This window comes from Gambusia affinis, linkage group LG22 (genome assembly GCF_019740435.1).
Source record: "Gambusia affinis linkage group LG22, SWU_Gaff_1.0, whole genome shotgun sequence".
Lineage (NCBI taxonomy): Eukaryota > Metazoa > Chordata > Actinopteri > Cyprinodontiformes > Poeciliidae > Gambusia > Gambusia affinis.
Window position 1 is genome coordinate 15,089,999 of NC_057889.1, and position 21,230 is coordinate 15,111,228.

The following is a 21,230-nucleotide window of genomic DNA, read 5'->3' on the forward strand; positions in this document are numbered from 1 at the left end:
GGCAGAACGATTTATATGAACTGAAACTACTTTATGAAACATTAAAGTCCTCTGTCCGTCTGAACTCTTCAGACTTGCTGGCTTTTGCAAAACACTGTTTAGTGCTGGACTTTTAAAAAAAAACTTTTTTATTGCATTTAAGCCAGAGCACAGGAGAAATATATGCAGCGCCGTTGATTGTTGGTGCACACATACATCAAGGGAGGAGGGAAATTTGCTTAGTAGGGATTTGTTTTCTATCGCTGATGTCTTCTCTTATCTTTCCCCAAAAATCTCTTGATGCTCTTCTTGCACACATTACAGCCCCTGTTCTCTGAAGATGGAAGGAAGAGCTGCACAGGATTTCAAGGAGAAAAAAAAAATTAGCACACATCTAAAAGCAGAGAATGTGGCCAAGTGGAAAATGTCTCCACAGGGTTAGGGAGTGGAAGGAGGTTTATTTCATGTCCAACCGCATCTGTGCATCCCAGCAGAGCTTCAACTCTACTAAGTTTGACTTGCTGATTGCGCTGTAGCCCCGATTTACTCTGATGAAAGAAGTTGTTCGCAAATTGAAATAAAGAGACTATTTTAGGAAGCTAAAATTAAATAAAAAATGAGAAAACCTAATTCAAATAGAAAATAAAGCTGACTTTATTCATCTCCATAGAAATTTCCCTTTCATTTTCAATTAATTATTTTTTTTGCTGTTTTGCAGGAATAGAATATCACACCCTGTGACGGATTTTGTGAATTTGTAAAGTAGAACTTATTGTGGTACTGATGATAGTTGTAGGTTCACTTCCAGATCAAAGGCTCCAAATTTGCTAATTTTGCCTCTTGAAAACATTGATGAGCAGCATAGATTACATTTGATGTTCAATAAATGTATCACAACTGAAAATTATCACTACCTTTGATGATAAACACACAATTTAACAGCATGTTGTGTGATGCTCTTTGTCTGATGTTTAAACTTAGATAAGTGTGTAAAGCCCTTTATATCCTTTTGGTTTGAAGCTACTACTTATGGCAACCTCCAGCATAAGTTTTCTTTTATAATGTTTAATCATTATTTTTATGAGTTGTAGATCTTAGAAAGAAACAGATCAACCAAAATCTGAATGGTAAGATCAGATCTCAAATAAATCGATATAAGCCAGTAAAAAAACTCAGATTGGTGCGTTTCAACAAGTACTGCTTACACAGTTCCATCACGTTTTTTTCTTCTTTGAGAAAGTTTGGACACACCTTCTAATTGAGCTCAATTAGAAGGTGTGTCCAAACTTTTGGTCTGTACTGTATCTGCTGGTTTATCAGGTATGAGTAAAAAGAAGCCAACACTTTTGAAGTGCTTTTACATAAGGAGATAAGAGCATGGACACAAAAAACTGATAGTGGTATTGTTGGTAGATGGTAAATAACAGAAGATTACTGGGGCGATGGGGAAATTTCAGTGCTGTAATTTAATGCTGTCACATTATTATTAATCATCAGCTTCAGAATATCTTCTATCCCGAATAGCTCGTGCACTTATAGAGCTTGTTGATCAGGAGAATGTTAATGTCAGCATGAGAATGGCGCCGTTGGCCAATGGGAACGTTAGGATCAGGGATAGGAGTGATGGTTACAACCCCTTTTGTACCAAAAGCCGTTCTACACATATAAAAGGAGATAATCACTCAGAATTAAAAAGATTACACATGCAAACTAGATTTTCGTCCAATCTTACTTTCTGTATGGCATCACAGATGAGTAGTCGTATGGGGTGAGATTATCTGTGTCCATCTTTTTGAAGTTCCTCAAATAACCTTGTGCCAAATAAAAACAAATAGTACAAGATTGCCAAGAAGTATAAATAATTAAGTAGTGGTGCAAGTTTCTTGCGTTCTTTGATGTTTTCCCAGTGGATTTTTATGTTTTGGTCACGGTCGCTGCGAGTGAGTTTGTGGTAGAAACCCAAAGCGTGGAGCAGTTAGTGTTGGATGATGCCGTGATCTATGCAGCCGAACGTCTGCAGAGACTCCACCTGCTTGTCTCTGATACGACCCAGCAAAGAGAAACCGCTAGGAACGTGGAACAAGAAAAAAAAAGACGACAAACACTGGTCTTGTGAATTCAAAGCATTTGCCTTCTGAGACTTTCCAATCAGGCAAGAGTAGTTTTTGGTTTTCTTCCAACCTGCTCATTGGTTATTTCATGAGATTTGTGCTATGAATCTAAAAATGAAGGAATTCATAGATTCAATTTACTTTTGCATCCTATCAGATGCTTCTGGATCTAAGTATGCAGTGTTGAAAGTTGTTGTGAGTTTTAATGCAAATATTGAATAGGTCAAAACATCTGACCTGCTAGTCACTGGTAAGAGTCAACATATTAGCTTACCCATATTTTGGCTCAACGCTCAGATATGCCCTCTTTTCTCTGTGAGGAACAAACTGGAGGCAAGTTTTACCCTCAAAACCTTTCATTGCAACAGCATGGGCTACACCTTTCTTCTCAGTGTTATCTACAGTTGCAGATAAAAGAACTTGAGTAAGGAGAACGAGACGCCATAACATTCACTAACCTGTTCCATTAAATAATTAAATATTCGTCACTTATAACAAAAGGGATTTCCACAATTCCTCTCAAACTCTGTGGCCAGAAGCAGCTATACTGGTTATTAAGGCGCTTCACTGCAGTCCTGGTTTTAGGAATATAGACGTCTCCTTCAAGCAGCATGTCTGTGGATCTTGTTAAAAGGAAAGTGTTGCAGTTCATACAAAGGTCTGCCAAAAAAAATGCTTTCATGTTTTTGTACAATTGCACAGTGATGATGTGAGAAAGCGCTGCTTCGCCGCTGTCCCTGCAGATTCAGGTTTGAATACTCACCGTTGTTCATTCTGAGGATAGTTGTTGTGATTTCCTCCTTTTCCGAGTCCCCTATTCAAGAAAAGAGACGGGGAAAAAAAGTCATAGTACTCAGTTATGTTATGCTTTACCATATGATTCCTAATTTGGTTACTCTCTTAGTAAGGGCTACAAATAGATATATTGTGGTTCAGTCATTACCATCATCTGGATTAGAATTCTTTGTAATAACCACATGAAAACAACAAGAAATCAACCACTTTCTATTTATATTCATATGATTTTCACCTGACTTTAACAAGTACAAATCTTCTGAATAAGCCCCCCCACTTTGGTGATCTAGAAGATGCAGCAAGATCTTTTGCTCCATTCTATATTTAGTGTGATTTCTTACATCTGCAGGGTAAGCAGTACAGACAGCTGAAAGCAGCAAGAGCAGAAGCGAGGCTCGTGCTTTGAGGTCCTTTTTTTTTTCTTCCTCCTCCTGAAGGTGCTGATGCAAAATGTGCCGATGCTTCACTTTGCCCTGCATCGACTGAGCCTTAAAGGGAGGCAGGCGGAGAGCTAATATGCCACTTTCCTAGGTGTGTCTGTGTACAGAGATTAATGGAAGGGGCTTCGATAGGTCTGGTCTTAGACACACAGCAGACGGGAGTGCCCTCCCCAGCCTTCCTCACTGTTTTCACACAGGGATAATCTCATTCTGGGAGGATTACGGTGACCACAGGCTGCTGTCAGCTCACTTAGCATCACATTTCACTTGGTATTTTCAACCAGCGGGGAGCCCACTCGTGAGATCCCAGTCTTTATTCCAAAAATAACAGACACACCGCTGGAAACGCATTTCTGCTCAGGGTATTTTTGAAGTCGACTTGAGATAAACTTTTCTCGAACCAAACCCAGCTGTGTTGTTGACGAATGTCTACAATGTTTAAAGTGGGACCTTCACAAACAAATACAATGGAAGAAGTGATGCTGTCTGCTTGAGCCATTAAAAAGGGAGCTAGCAATTTAAATTATGTGCACTATACAGATCACAATCAATCGTTTTGAAACATTTTGAGCAAAAATGCTTCTTTGGTTCTAGATATAGAGTAGAAATTTAGGAGCAGGTAATAATGGTGATAATATCAAACCAACAAATTCATGAGCTGAGAACCAAAAAAACTCTACAGCACCCTTCCTTTGCTTTAACATTGGTTGCCATGGAGACTTGACTCAATTTAATTTAATTGAACTTATTTGATTGGGACATTGGACATTAATCAACATTATCACAATTCAAGGCAGCGTAAATATGTAGGGAATAGAACAATAGCTAAATTTCAGTAAGAATCTTTAAGATCCAAAGATGCAAGCGCTTCTTTTTGAGTGAAATTAAAAAGGAACTTTAGATACAGTACATCCTTACTGTATTTGGTGTACCCTTCTTCAGCCTTGGTTACCACTATTTTTACACTTCTGAGATAATTTACTAATTTCTCTCGATGAGAAGCTATTTTCTTGCTTCTGCTCTAATTCCATGTCACATTCCTACGCCTTTCTCATTTTGTAAAGCGGCTTTGAGAAATCGTCATAATTATTGTCACCCTTCTGTTATAATTACACCACTGACCTTTACAACTCCTTATTTTCATTGAAGGACTTTTATCAGATTATTTTGATGAGACCTGATCATAAAGGTGGCGGCTAATTAGGCATCAGTCAGTCTCTCCAAGCTGCATCATTCCTCTGTGCTGCATCAATAGTGATTATTTCTCCATGGTAAAGATCATGACTCAGCTACCAGACAGAAAACTCAGAAATCAGAAATGGATTGTTTAAACTAATGATTATTCAGATTTATTGGCTGCTTTGGTCATAAATCCGGAGTTTCTAGTGCTTTGTTTACAGGAAAAGAGGAATGCTGTCAGGCTTTGCTGCGCCATAAACAGTTTTAGGACCTGATTCTGCATGTCAAGGCCGGCAGCCTCACAGAGAGATTCCATCACACCGACCTTTATATGATGTGGTCTTCCGCTGTACATCACAATAATGTGGCATTTACTGTCATTGCACAAAAATTGTGCTGCCTGTGTGTGTGTCTGTGTCTCAGTGGCTGTGGATGTGTAGCCTCCCTTCACGGAAAGCTCAATAAAACCGAATGCATTAACTAAATTTACAATGTTTGCACTAGGTACTTTGAACACACAACCGTACATGGATTTTTTTTTATGTTTGGGTTAGCCGTATGCCGGCCGAATTGGGTGATCCGCGTGGGTGAACAGGTAATTCGATTTGTGTTTTAGAGTCAGAGCACAGCAAAATAACACTGTGATTTATGACCCGTCCGTTTGGTTGAGCTTTATTTCTAACTCCAAAGAGGAGAAGGTCTTATTCGATTTTAAATTAGCTTAGTGCTACCCTTTTAAAAAAGTTTATTTATCTCCAAGTATCCACTTTTTGTTAGCTGGAGGAGAAACTCCAGGAAGCTATGAGTTGTCAGAGAGGAAATATGGTGTAGCACCGGCCCAGAAACATATTTAACTTTGTTGTCGTTGCTCCTTTAAATCCTATAAACTATCAATTGAGATGGAATTTTTTCAAAGTCAGCAGAGATGTGCCTTGAATTATGCTTTATGTCTGGAGCTCAATATATCTGCATTGTACAGATTTTTTTTGTTTTATAGAAAGAGCACAGCTAATTCTTGATTTTAAACTGACTTCTATTTAGTTGGTGCACCAGAGACTTAGTGTATTGCTCTACTGCACTGCCTACATGTAGCACGTTGGTGTTTTGACAGAATAAATTTAGTGCTCTTCAATATTATGTTGTCAAACCACTACATATAGTTCTCTCTGACATTCTGATGACTTCAACTATTTCTCCAACAGAAATGTAAAATGTTATATGACAGTTGAGCCTTAAAATATTTTTGCCTTTGTCCACTGGGATCAAAGGCAAAAATTTTGCTTCTTCCCTTTGCTTACACACACACGCACACGCACACACACACCATACAGTGTTCAGTCCATCTACTTCTCCACATCTGTGTTCAGTCACTGCTTAATTAGTCAAATTTTGCTGGACCTCTGCCAGGTAGTTTTTGTCCCTTTAATCAGGATGTCTTGTCACATGTAGTTAATCTTCTGCTCTCTCTTTTTGAATTTTGTTCTTGCTTAGTTCCAAGTGAGAACAGTACTGAAGAAACAAAATTGGGGACTAAATTAGATGACTAGAGTTTGCTTTGTCATAAAGCTGGTTAACCTGCTGCAGTTGCTACACAAGTTCTTGTGAACAGCGAACCTGCAAAGCTTACTATCAGTATTAACAGTTATTTTTAGAAAATAATCTACCGTTTTTAAAAATCAGTTTTGACATTTATCATTTTATATGAATTCTACAACTTCTATTTTAATCTGTTGATTTGTCATAAATTAGATTACTAGATTAAAATTGGTGTCAATCATTTAATTTAAACATCTGCTTAGACCTCTTTTCAGGGTATTAGTGTGACCACCATCCAGAAGAGGGCGCCACTGGTCATCTTTTAGTGGAACTAGTTGATGGTTGTAAGAAAAAGAAAGATGATGGAGGATACGTCCCACGGCTGTAAAGTGAAACAGTCTAAACGGAGTCCGGTGTGGGATGCAATATTGATTTTATGGGGTTCTGTTTCGATATATAAACACTTAATAAGCTTCTCAAGTTATCGCCTCAACAGCGCTCATTCAGCCGTGCAACAAGAGCAGCGTCAACTTCTCAATTAAAGGCGAGGATGTGATCTTTACATTTTTCTGCATTATGCAGAAAAATTTAAGCTTGATGGAAAAAGACAGAATACTTATAAGCTGGTTGATTCTGAGGGCTTTTGTGACTTAACACACTATCAAAAGTTAAAGTGCGTTAACTAAAGTTTTAACATCCCTTCGACAGCAACCATAACCGTCTGTTTAGAGGAACGATGCAAGAAAAAGGAAGCGGAGCTGGAACTAGCAGCACAAAGTGTCACCTTCACTAATTGTAGTCTTCTCTGACAGCAGAGAGCTAGATTACAGCTTCTGTCCACTTTGACATGGAGTGGACAATAAAGTCTGCAGTCCTGCACATCTCTCTGTTCTCTTTGAATTAAGCGCTTCACATATTTTATTCTTTAAGTTTTTCTTTTGTCTACTCAGCAACCTAATAGATTCCTGTTTTGCTGAATTTTATAAATATATCTAAGTGTAATAACGTCATAAAACATAAATTTTTTTTATCAATACTTGGCATATTAAGCATACGCACTCAGTAGTAGATTAGTACGTCTGGCAGCCATCTTGGTAGCTACTCATTACACATTGAACATTTCCAAGATCACCCATTATTTTTTCAGGACCAAGGCTAAGAATAATAGTTTAAAAGATATTTTTATTAATAAATAGTTAATAAAAAGAGAATATCCACCTCCACAAATAAGGCTAGGTCCTTACTGTAAGGTTTTGTTTAGTATTGGGAGCTATTTTTGTGGCGTACCATAGATAGAAACAGATGTGTAAATTTAGCATATTCTTTACGTACAACAAATACCACTGAAGGCTTGTTCTTTTAGACCTCTCCTGATCTATAATACATTTCTGTCTTCTTCCACCAACACTGTGTGGGCAGCCAAGAACAACAGTCAATGAGCAATATCCATTTACGCAATGGACTGTTAAACAATCTGCTTAAAATTTAGAGTTGCTACAGCGGGAGTGTGTGCCAGGAAATCCGCTGTCATGATAAGTACTCCTTTAAAATGATGCACATTAGCCTGATCTACTGGCTCTTACTTACTTCAGCTCCTTCTTCCGCTACAGTCGGTTGTCTGACCCCGACACAGATGCTTTACTTCCCGTTCCTTCTTTTTTGCCGCTGGCTCAGCGTCTGACTGTGTGACAAAATAATAAGTAACTACTTTGTACAACCCATTAAGGCTGAGCCTCCCATGTCATCAAGCTCATTTATTTGTTGTTGCATCTTCAAATTAATCAAATATTTCTTCTATTATCTCTTCACATTTGACAAATTGTTTTTACAGCATTCGTAACTTGCAGTAATTGATTTATTTCACCCTCCCTTTGTACCGGAGTCAGTGTGAGAGAGTCAACATTGTGTTTGTTCTAATTGACATTCAGACAAACAGGGACAAATATGCTGAATATGTACACAATTGTAATTGGTATGAATTACCAGTCTTGTAAAAGGCATGGGAATTAAATCAGGTGCGTTATTGAAGCAATTCAATTGATTAAACGACAATCCAGGCAGCATGGACCATTCAGGGGACAATTGTGGTTGATAGATGAGGTGTCAAGTGAGTCATGAGACATATTAGAAAGTTGTATTGAGAGAGATCAAAGTCTTGCGAGAAAAGCTGTAAAGGCAAAATGGACTATGAGAGAGAACGAGAGAGAGAGAACCACTTCACAGTTGGTTGCGTTAAAAAAAAAAAATGGTTGGGTGATAACTTTTAATATTCCGGACTGTACCACCCCTAAAACCCTTTTCTGTAATGCACCAGTGTCTTTTAGGTTTAGGTACCTTCCCCAGGGGACATCAAAACTGATGATGAGTGAGGGGGGCATGGGGAAAGAGTGTGACTCATTCGCTGTGCCCACCCACGTTATCCCAGCTCGCCTTGAACTGATGATGTTAAGAAAGTATAGTTGCAAGCTCGTTTCCCTCCCTTTAGGCTACGGCTGCTGATATGAGCCCCTTCTGTTCGTGCTTCACTGTGGATAATAGGATCACTCCCAACTTTGGAACATTTCTGAAATAACCTAATGTTTAAAATTACCACTTGTGTTCTGCCCTAGTTCATATGTCTCACAGAACCAACATACTCCAGAGATCATAAATCAAACTTTGATACATAGCACACCAATTTCTTATTTATTTATTTATTTTTGTGCATGTGTGTATCTGCTCTGTCAGAATAGACATAAAATAACACAATTATAAGAATATTTCAACTATTCTTGTAACCTCAATGGATCTTAAAAATACGTTTTTAAGTTTTGTGCACCATCGGTATGTATTAATACCAGCAACAATTTTTTTATTATTATTATTAGTTTAGGTTTTCTTTACTCTATGCATTGTAATTGCCTTCTTAATCTCTAGAAACAAATATGATGTTAATAGTGTGGTTAGATGTTGTGTTAAACCTTTTGGTTATTTCTTGTGGCTTGTTAATGTTGGCCACATCCGCGCAGTTTCACAGCTTAGTGACCATCTAAGTGTCGCATTTCTCTAAACAGGAGCCTTATCTCCCAAGCCAGGCTTAGGAGGGTGATTTAAAGCTGCATTTGTGTGCTTAATTAAATATATAGTTTTAGTTTAAAAAGAGTTTTCTGGTTGAAACCTGCAGATATTTGTATTTGTACATTGGCCAGTAACCTGTTATTTTACTTTGTAGAAAAGAGCATGATGTATCCTTCCTTGTTCATTATGTTTTGTTAAAATATATATATATTAATATATATATATATATTGCTCTGGAAAAAATTAACAGTCCACTGCACTAAACCCCATTGAAAACCTCATAGTTATTCCACCAAATATTGATTGCTGAACTCTTCCTGAGTTAAAACATTAATATTGTTGTTTCTAAATCAATCAATCAATCAAACTTTATTTGTATAGCACATTTCAGCATCAAGGCATTTCAAAGTGCTTTACATCAAATCAAACACAAAAACACAATGCAACATAGAATCAACAATAAAAACAACATCAAGTCAGATTCCGTCAATAAATTTGCAATTGATTACGTTTCAAATACAACTCTAAACAAGTGGGTTTTTAGTTGAGATTTAAAGGAGGTCAGTGTTTCAGCTGTTTTACAGTTTTCTGGAAGTTTGTTCCAGATTTTTGGTGCATAGATGCTAAATGAATATGAACTTGTTTTCTTTTCATTATTTGAGGTCTGAAAGCACTGCATCTTTTCCGTTATTTTGAGCATTTTTGTTTTTCATAGAACAACAATGTTCATTTTACTCAAACATATAGCTATAAAAAGTTTGCTCAAGATCAAAATCATTTGTGTTCTGTGGGTTAGGGTTAGGTTCATCATACCCCACACCCAGCCAGTGGGTGGATTTGGGATGAAGTGCAGCAGTCTAACTAACTTGAGCTAAAGAGGCATTTCCCAGGCATTTGTTGCTGATATGGGAAGACCTGTAACCCACATTTCCAGGAGCGCAGCTCGGCGAGAGATCTCTTAAAGCCATTTCCTGCCTGGCTTCGAATAATGAGGTGTTAGTGCCTGCTGGCAGGGCTTAGCTGCACACTTTCCCAATGAAAAAGTTATGGATACTACAAAGACACACACCCACACTCTCCATACACACATTTAGGCACTTTCACACTGAAAGGCATGGATTTACTGTATGTCCCCTGGAGGTGTTTTGGAAAGTGGCAAAGCTAGCCAGCAGGCAGCCCTGTCAGCCAGCCTGTGCTGTGGGCATTGATAGGACAATCAGTTCACTTTGGAGTCAGCACAGCCAATCATCAGACAGTTTCTTGGCGAGCAGCACCCAATCTTCTGAGGGATGCCAGATACTCTATCCGCAGTGAGCCATTGCTGGCTTGCTGTCCTAGCCAACCATATAGAAAGCTGTTGCCTCTTTACAGCCAGTCGGGAGTGTTGGGCCTATCAACAGATAACTGCTGCATGGTTACGGCCAATCTGGGCTTTATCCTTCCCTACAGATGTCTGATTAGTGTTGTTTACGGAAATAAACTGCCACAACAGGCCCTCACTGCCAACATTGCATCATGGATGGTGAGAAAAACAGAATGGAAATTGGGAAAACGGCAAAGGATTACTCCAGTACAACACTCGGATGCATTGTGTTTCTCTGTCCAGAATTTTGAATAGAAAACATGGAATTTAGGTCCAGCCCTTAGTTCACCGTACATTTGCTAAAATACCAAATGCTATTGGGTTACCGATTTACATTTAAGGTGTATAATTCACATTGCATATTTGTAAAGTTTAATTCTTATGGATGACATTAAGGCCACCCACCAAATAGTGCATCAATCCCCATTTTGCTGCCAAAAGAAGCCTTGACTAATTACCCCCTAAACTTCACTCAACCCTGTGTTACTTGAGGGGAGCCTTCTTGCTAAAAGAAGTTTCCCCTTGTGTGGCTAATAGACTTGTGTGGCTAATAGATTCCACAGATGCCCACTTGAACTATGATCTAAGAAATTTAGGGACCGTCTTTATGAAGGAGTTCTACACATATGCGGTGATGATGAAGTAGGTGATGTCGACTTCATCAAGGTTTCCTAGCACAACATTCACCAAACCAACACAATGTTGGATCCATTTGTCTAACTTCGTCAGCAGTTTGGTGAATTGGACCATATGGACCAGTCTTTGCTCCCACAGTGCATCAATAAAGTTTTATTAACTTTATGGTCATGTCAACTGATCCTTCCTTGGACCACTTTTTAGTAAATTATAGTAAATACCAGATACTGGGAACAGTCCACCAGGGCTCATGCTTCGGAAATGCCTTGTGCCACTTTCCTAACCACTACTTTGGCCATTTTCAAAAACACTTCAATCCTAACTCGTGATTTCTGTTGATTTGTTGATGATGTTTTAGTCTTCTTTTAGATTAAAGCATTTGGCACTCAGAAACATTGGCTCTAATAAATACATATTAGGAGTTAATCTGCTGTTCACTTTGTCTATGAAACATATTTTCCTCGTAAAACTCAAATCTATTAGAGTACCTTAAATATTCCAGCTTTAAATTACATCAGTTCAGTGGTTGAAACAGTTAAATCAGAAGAATTTTTTTGTTCTTATATTTTGAAATTCATTAATTTATTGACCAGCTAATTGAAATGCTTATTACTGCTGGTTTTCATTGCATATTTTGGTGGACAGGCGCCAAGTCCTAGAGCTAAATTTTAATGGGTTTAACCTTAATGGGCCTGTTGGTTTTCAACTCTCAAGGTTTTCATATCCATGACACTATGAAAGGAGAAACTACCCGATGTACAAGTTCCAAATAAAGTAGGTCATTTACTTTGTTCCTCTGGATCTCTTGTGATTTTGATAGGCTATCTACTCCACTAATTTGGATAAACTGACAAAGTGGTCCCTGCACACCTCGGAACGGCTTAATTTACAACCAACTATACGTAGTGTGTGTGATAGATGATCAGTCCTGATAGGGCGAAGCCGGATCCATAAGGGCTCTCATCTACAATAGCAGCGTAGGCTTACGAAAGCAGGGAGTGCATTACAGTGTATAATCAATACCCTCTGACAACTCCTGATGTAATAATATGCATGTGCTGCTAGAAAACCATTCCAGGTCCTCAACACACATGGATGACCCCATAGATGAGTTGCTTCTCAATTATACAGCTGAATCGCTGGGTGCAGTGTAAGCCTATGCTTTCCATGGGGAATGCATGGGGAAAAGCACAGAAAATAATACAGTGTGTGACAGTTTTGACAGCGGACCATGTCTACCAGTCCTCATCGGTGAAATCCACAGAATTCACCTTGAAATGGCAGTTGCCAAAGTTTTGCATCAGCAAAAGAAATTTACATATTACTCTGCTTCAATTTTAATGTATTTATACTGGATGTCATACCTTCTCAAATTTGGGAAGATTTAATTGTACAGCTTTTTACACATTGCAACTGAACACATATGGAGAGTTAATTATAGCATTAAATCATTATAATGTACTTCTGTGTGATATAAGTCAGGTAAACCCCAATCATGGGACAAATCAACATTTTATATATTTGTCTCTGAATGTCAAATTATAAACTTAAGATTTCAAGTATATAAAGGTTATATACAAAGACATGTGGCACATGATCTTGTGATAGCAAGACAAGTCCTGTCCTCAAGCAGCTTTCCAGGCTCATTCAAAATGGATTAATTTGACTAAATTATAAACAAACAGGGATTAGTCCTTTAAATTTGTTGGGGTGGCAACATTTGGGTTTACTGTTGAAAAAAAATAATTGAAAATTACAGAAAGTAATAGAACATTTAGTTAAGAATTGCAAGAAAAGATTGGTATGTCCTGCAGCTGGTTAATTATGTTGAAATTAGTGTTTGATATTTTTTTAAATCTAAAATCTAAAATCATCTGTACGATCAAACCTGATATTAGCTTTTTTATTCTGTGTGCAGAATAAAAAAGATTTTTAAATCAACATAGCTAATTATTTATGCAAAGAAGTCAAACTGGACTGAATAAATGTACACAGATTAAAGATCACTTTAAACAACATTACATGCAAAACTGAAAGAAAAAACAGTTGACTTTCAGACCTAATGAGCTGCTTATGGACCCAAAGTGTTTCACATCTGCCACTTTGCTCTTAATGACATTGATTGACATTGAGAGAGAACATACGTTCTTAAACATTTGGTATAGATTGTGCAGCATTGACCTGATTTACACACTTAGTTGAAAACAAATGGCCAACACGAATGTGTAATTTCAGTCACTAAGTTTTTTACTTGATAAAAGTACATCTCTGTCCTGTGAGGCCTGTTTAGAGCCAGTAGGAAGTTTATTTCTGGAATAGGGTTTGCTTTTAATTAACTACTCTCTATAGTATGCATATTATCTATGTTGTTTTTTTTTCTATATTTTAATCTGTCGTCCTTCATTTGCCATTGTAAGAAGATGATTGTAGAGCCAAAAAGCTAGCAGGATATTGTTAGTAGTCCTTAGGGGTCGGTCTGAGGACATTAAACCCGCTGCGAAAATGGGCCCCAGCTGTTGGACTTTTTTCACCACATTTATTTGTCTGTCAATTTTAGCGTCTGCTTTTGCCAAGAAGCATCTCTGCCTCTCAATGGCTCCATCGGTTGTGTTTTAGCCAACCCGAATTTCATCTCTATAGGTGGTAGAAGACAGAGTCATCTCTGTCTCACCCAACTGAAATGAAGAAGGCAGAGCTCCCGAAAGGAGGGTGGACATATTTGGTTCTAGCAGGTAGCTTAATGTTTAATCAATAGATGTGATGAATTTGTTATAAATTGTGGTGCAGGGGATGTAAAAGTCAGAATGGTTTCATAACAGGAGGACATGACCCATAATCAAAAGGTTTGACCTGTGCATTCATAAATAAAGAAGCTATATCCGAATAACAATGCATTACTCCGACTGTTAAAATCCACTTAATATTTAATAGTATGTCATTCCTGTTAAATTTCTAAATAATCTATCATTTATTTAAATTCTGATTTTGAATTTAAGTGCTGAAGGCACATTTATAAAACCTAAGTATTAATCTTAATTATTAATTTCTTCATTTTGTTCCATATTTCAAAGTATTATATTTTTATAATCATAATGTTAGTATCCAGCCTCTTGGATTTTCCATAGAAACCATTTTTACTTCTTAGGAAAAAGCATATGCATGTGGTTTGTAATAATGAGTATTTTTTCTTTAATTTGAGTATAACCAAAACCCTTTTGCTCGACAGAAATCAAGAATATGTTAAATTGGGTGTCGTGAGATTAGTTTCTGTTGTATATCTAGACTAAAGGTAGTTAGACTTCCTGACCACTGGGGGAGCACTCTGAAACTAGTCAGAGAAAGCAGTTCGAATAAGATCTAGTTCTTGTTGTTACCTCGTGCTTCAGCTGCTGAATAAAGGGAGTACAGTTTCCAACCGACAAATGCTTTTCCTGTCTTCCCTCATATCATTACATTGGGTATTTTGATTATTTTATAAAGTTTTTAAAGGTTTGTTGTCACTACAGATATTGCTAGGGCTGAAACGATTCCTCGAATGATTCGAAAACCTCGATTATTAAAATTCTTCGAGGAAAATGTATCTGCTTTGAAGCTAGCGTGGTGTTGCGGTCGGGACTTTATTGGCGTTGCGCAGCGCACTCACACCCGCCCAAATTCATTTCTATGCTTCCGTCTGAGTTGTTGACCGGAGCTAGGTGTTAGTATAACGGTCCTCCCAGACCGAACCAATTTTCAAGTTTGGTCTGGGAGGATTTTATTGATTGACGATAATGTCCGGGTTTTTGTCGTTTTTCGGGGGATTAATAAGCATCCTTAAATTAACTGGCGCGATGCCAGGAGAGCGTCAGCCTTTTCCCTCCCAGAGCTGCTGACTGGTAACACCCGTTCAAAGCGAACGGCGGGGAAGAGCACGGTGGGATTATTTATCCAGGTGAGCAGATAGACTGAACACTGCGGGTAGCTGCGCTTTAGGTGCGTAGCTTTACGAACGAACTGGAAAATAAATTTCATATAATCCCAGTCTCAACAAATTCTGTCGCTAACATGAACACAAAAGCTGTAAATGTCTGGGCAAGTTGAGAGTTCATCTATCAAATTGACTGAAGATGAATACGTAATTAAATGCTGGCGTATAGACATTTTATAAGCGTATTTGTGAGCCTATCTTTATTATTAATTTGAATATAATTTTAGAATTTTGTAGAACTTTTCTTCAGGTTAACTTAGTAAGAGAGCTATTTTTTGTTGCAGGTTAATTTTCTAAACTACAGAAAAGTAATTGCTTAAATATAAAAAATTGGACTGATATTGATATCCGATAGTAACACTGCTGTCATGTTGTATTTACCAATGTTCTTTTATTATTACAATTTTTTTTATCCAATTACTCAAATAATCGTAAGATTGATGGATAGAATACTCGATTACTAAAATATTCGTTTACAACAGTCTTAGATATTGCAATCAACAAATGGATCAATCCAGTTTTGGGGTTAAACTGTGGAAGAGTTGGGAACACACACCTTGCACATAAAGAAACGTGGAAAAGTGCAAACTGATGAAAGTAATGACGGTTTTTCTGTCGCCACATATGGCTGAAACTGATGGTGTAAGTGCAGGAAACTCTTTTTGCAGATTATGAGGGCACATTCTTGTGCAGATGTGTCATAATGGCCAAGAGAATCCTACGTCCTTTGTACTAGGAGCGTGGCAGAGTCATATTTGTGTTCACACTCAACTTTGCAGCCAGACAAACAATTTTTAATCATTCTTAGAGGTCCTGGAAATGTTAGGGTGGTCTTAATCCAGAAATCAAAAGAGGTTGAAAAGATAAAAGACAACTCCAGCACACAATTCCAAATGTATGAGACACCATATTAACCCACATAATGAATTTCTAAGGCATATGATGTGTTCAAAGCTTTTGTCTATCACCCCTCTTCCCCTCAGTCTTTTATCTCCATCCTGTCAGTTTACTGACATCTTGCTCCATGATGGCACGGCCTAAAATCTAACAGCATTAATGTCTTTCTGTCCATCCCCACATATCCTTTATGGAGATGTTATGAGTAGTTACTGTCAGTTGAATATCAAGTGGCTTTTAAAAGAAACAAAACTGGAAATGAAATAGTAATGAGAGTGATTTTAGTTCACGCTTTGGGCCAAGGGATATAAAAGAGCAGGTCTTAGCCACTTAAGGATATGTGTGACTATTTTAACATAAGTGTCCTCATTATGTATGCTCGAGAGAGGGTTATTTGCTTTTGTGGCTTTAAGCTTGGAGATGTCTGCCTGCATGAAGAGTAAGCGTATGTTTATGCAGTTGTGAGTGTGTAGTTGCAGATAGGAGCTGATTTTCATTAATTATGGGTGTTTCCCAGCTTTCCTCCAGGACTGATAGTGCGCTGCTGTGATACTGGCTCATCAGAATAAATGGCATTAGCACTTTGTTTAGCTCTTGCCTTGGGGTCTTGTTTCTCAGCCCCCTTCTTTTATTTTTTTTCTTTTGGTTTTAAGTGGCAGCGTTGCGTGAAGCCCCTTGCGCTGAGCCTATTTCTCAAGCATTACCCTCCCAATGGAATTCCAGTGTCTTTAAATCTAAATGGAGAAGGGGAAAGAGATGCAGAGGGAGACTGAAGAAAGCCAAACAACCTGATATGATTAGCATCTGTATCAGCACACATCAATCTGCGAGGCCTTTAGAAAAGCACGACAGGCATGACGGAGCATTAAGCTAACAAGCTAAGAGAGACAAACAGCATGGTGGGGATCAGGGAGGGATGTTTGGTTACGGCTACACACACTCTGGCTGAGGCTCTCACAGCATCGGAGGGGAGTGTCGCTTCGCTTCGCTCATTAGCATGGCTGCCTGGATGGAGGTAGAAGAAGGCCTGCTGCAGGGGGGCCGACTTTGCCGAGAGGGGCCCGCACAGGAAGCCTGTTCCTCCGACATGAAAGCCAAGCTGCTGTCTGTGTGACTCCTTGTAATTCCTGCTGGATTTTTTTTCCCCTCTTCTTCCCCTACTATTTTGTACTCCTCCTACTACTAATCATATCCCACATCCGCTCTCTAACCCATCTCGTCCCTAACCTCTTCACTAATCATGGAAGCTGGAGAGGAATAAATGCTGAGCAGATGCTAGTATTGTCAGGGGCCGCTTACGAGCAACCGTGTTTTCACAGCTCAGTAGGAACGAATATTTTGAGCGGGTTACCTTAAATTACCCCTTCCTCTGCTCAGTTTAACCCTGAGCAGAGGAAACATAATAAAATAATAACATAATAACATAATAAAATGTTTTTTTTATTATTATTTCTTCAGTAGTACCAGCTGTTAGCAATACCTGTGGATACTTAATACTGACTAAAGAACATTTCCAGCCAATGTTATTTGGATTGGCATTGCCTTATGTGTCAAATATTATTCCAGACTTCTATGACTGTCTGCAAGCTATAAGTATCCAGGTATACTACATCTACATTCATTGATGATTTTCCATGCTTGGAAAGGGTGTAGATGTGTGTCTATAACAAAACCAAACAAATATCAGGTGCCCTTTAAGGCGGTTCCTTTTTTTTTTTTAATCTATAATTGTCACAGTGCTATGCGAAACCCTGCAGTTCATCACTTGTTGCTTCATTTGAATTATAATTTTCTTATAAATACATTCTGACAGATAATTTCATAGCGTTCTGAATTCTTTTTGATATTAGAGATGATGATAAAGAAAAAGAGAGGCCCCTCTCTTGACGAGTCAGCAGAGGGTCATTTATTTGACACTGCATTTAAATTACTGCCCCATGCGTTTCCCAATCTCGCTGGCTGTCACGTTGACACAAATCTGAGTGATACTGATTGCTTTTAGCCATAACAAAATATCTATATCTTTCAGTTTTTATTCAGATGTCACGCTCTACGCTTTGCCAAGATATATTAGGGAAAGTCGACAAGTTTTTTAGACATCTCCATTTTGACAAAATGCCCATTGCAGATTTATTTTCTTTTCACATTTTGCCACACTTAAATGTCTCAGCTCATCAAAGAAAAGAAGGATGCCGTTTTCAGTTGTTGATTTTATGTTTTAGTGGTAGAAAGAATAAAAAAAATAATTAAAAAACGTAAACCAAACTGACCTTGATCTTTGCGAAAACACGGGAGTAAATATTTTAAAGTACTGTGCAGGACTGTTGGCGCTCTATTGTTTGCAGAACTGTTTTACTTCCACATTGTGGGTATTTGAGCATTATGGTTCACTACAGGTTTTCTACCAGATTTAACACCTGGCTTGATATTCATAACACCTTTCTCTATCATTAAACAATATCCCAACTGTGTTCATTGGACTTCCCTTCTCAGTCACTAAACATATACATCAGGCATTAAGGACAGTTAGAGTCTATACAGCTGGCTTTGTAAATTATCGATATGCACATTGTGAATTCCTGACGCTTCCTTACTCTTCTTTTTCTTGTGTAACTCCAACACTGTGTGACCATCAGTGCCTTAAGTGCTGCTATCTGTCAGGTGAGACTCCATCCAACACTGAATTTTAGATTAGCATGTGAGATATGAAGTCATTCCTCCCTTATATTGCTTACATTGATTCAAAGGTGATGAAACATTTGCAATATAATGTGAAATACTAATGTATTAACCCTAATTTGCATATTCTGCCTTTTCATTTATTTTGAATATTGTAATTTTTCTCTTTTTCTCTTGTAATAATTGCATATTTACATGGTTGTTCACTTTATTTTCTATACTGTTCAACTTTTTATCTGCTGTTGCAAGTAGTCTCTACAATATATATATTCCACTTTAATTCACAAAAAAAAAAACCCATGAAGAGAAGTTACAATAATTTTTCTCAGTTTAATCGATTTAATTGCTGTTTTTTTTAAAAAAAGAACTTTCCTAAAATGTGAGTTAACCAGTTTATTTATTTAGAAACGTATGCTCGTCAAAGTTTGGCAATATCTCATTTGGAACAAAAGCCTTGAGATAAACTTCTAAACTTTTATCTAATGCCCCTAAACTACACATTGCATCTGAATTTAGTGGCACTAACTTGGTTTGTGACATTTTTCTCCTCAGCACCTCCAACTGTCCGCATCATTCACTCCGGGCATGCCTGTAACGTTGAAGAGGAGAGACACACAGAGCGGGTGTACACCATCAGAGAAGGAGAGACGCTGGAGCTCACCTGCCTAGTGACAGGCCATCCTCGGCCACAGGTAAAGGAAGCCATTTCATAAACTCCACCATCCAAAGCCACTGACGAAAATAGCTACATCAGGATATCATGGGACGAGATGGTAATTGGGCCTCCATCTGTCTTCTTTTTTTTTTTATTCTTCACAGGCATCATGGTGGCACACTAAAACCAGCTTAAAAAGTTTAATCCTTTAATTATTGATGGTTTAGCTTGCACTGCGCACCTGGATGTTGATAATAAAGGCCTAATGGGAACGCAGGAAGCAAAACAGCAGAAACATCTGCCAAAACAAAGCGTAATGAGTGAGAAACAGGCCGCGGTAAAAAGACTCTGGGTCATGTAAATACACATGGGTGCTCAGCGTCAGATAAAAGCTTTTCTCACATTCATATTTACAGCTGTGATGTGAACTAATTAAAAAAATGCGAAACTTTGTATTTGTTCTTGTTTTCCACTTTTTGCTTTCATCAGGAACGCGTCAGGCAAGAACGGGAATAATACTCTTGTTAGAACTTTGATTCCTGCAGGTACTGATTTGCTCAGAGTTACCCAACCATCTGGGGTTTTTTTTTCTTGTACTAATCTTCTTCTGCTAATCTTTCAAACAATTAGGTCATGTTTTTTTTTGTTTTTTTTTTACCAATTATATGAAGTTATCCCTCATACTCAGACCAGATCAAGCTCGTGCATTAAATTAATATGACTGAACGGTTTGCTTGATGGACAGGGGCCATCAAGCAAACAACATATTGATTATTTTCCAATTTTTCAGCCGAAGGCTTTTCAATTAGCAAGTTTCACACATGTAGTGCTATCCTTGTTTCTGTCAGAAAGGTCACAACTCTGCTCTCATTGTATCTTTTCACTTAATTAGGATGTTTTTTGTTTTCTTTTGAAAAACCAAAAAGAGCAAAAAGAGGAAGGGTGGGAAGAGAGTGGGAGATCAAACGCCCTGCAGGGCTCTGGTTGGGGAGGTAGCTTCTCTCGCAGATCCCCTGGCACAGAGAATCTCTGCAGACTTCAGGAGATGTCTGATATTTCTCCCCTCTGGCAGTGGCAGGGGACCTGTGTCTGCACACAACCATCACGAGTCTCTGAGGAAGTTTCAGAGGTTACCTTAGGAAGCGATGGAAAGGAGGTTACTTTTGCTACAACTTATGACTTTGTTGGTTATATACGTACATGTTGTTTTAGAGCAAATAAAGTTCATCAGTAATCTTTATTTGAGGTCTTTCTTTACTCCTAAACTTTTTAAATTAACATAAGTTTCCTACCCTCCATGGCATTTATGTGGAGAATGTAATCAGTTCTGCCAAATGCTGTAAAGCACAATCAGCTGTGATTAGACCCAGTTTGTACTGTTGCATCACTTCTCACATTCCCTGCCTTTAACATGTTTCCTTTTTTATCTCTGGAACTAAATTACAAGAGTTCAGGAGGAGTAACCACCAAGTATATAAAGATACTTCAGAATTATTCACACCTTCATTATAAGGAGACAGATTTCTACTCTTCTTCACTCACAGCAATTTCTTCATTAACTTGCACACTTATTGAAAATGTGTGGAAAAAACACCTTGTAAAGAAGTCATGTTGTATTATACATACATAAAAGTTTGCAGTAATTCAAGTAGAGATGTTGAAAGTGGAAATCTGTACACTTCCTTTGATAAAATATTTTGATGAACGCTAGCTGGTTTTATAATTGTGTTGTAAATCTATCTATCTATCTATCTATCTATCTATCTATCTATCTATCTATCTATCTATCTATCTATCTATCTATCTATCTATCTATCTATCTATCTAATCTATCTAATCTATCTAATCTATCTAATCTATCTAATCTATCTAATCTATCTAATCTATCTAATCTATCTATCTAATCTATCTATCATTGCCAAAAGGTGGTTGTTTA

At 37.9% G+C, this 21,230-nt stretch overlaps 1 protein-coding gene across 4 annotated transcripts in view; it reads left to right on the forward strand.

Annotated features, from left to right (window-relative positions):
- The window catches only part of mdga2a (MAM domain containing glycosylphosphatidylinositol anchor 2a), a 183,811-nt gene that overhangs the window by 39,374 nt on the left and 123,207 nt on the right, over nt 1-21,230 (forward strand). For all 4 annotated transcript variants that reach the window (XM_044105960.1, XM_044105959.1, XM_044105961.1 and 1 more), the window contains one exon: nt 19,192-19,331. In XM_044105960.1, the coding sequence (XP_043961895.1) occupies nt 19,192-19,331 (140 nt within the window). The remainder of the gene's footprint in view (nt 1-19,191; nt 19,332-21,230) is intronic.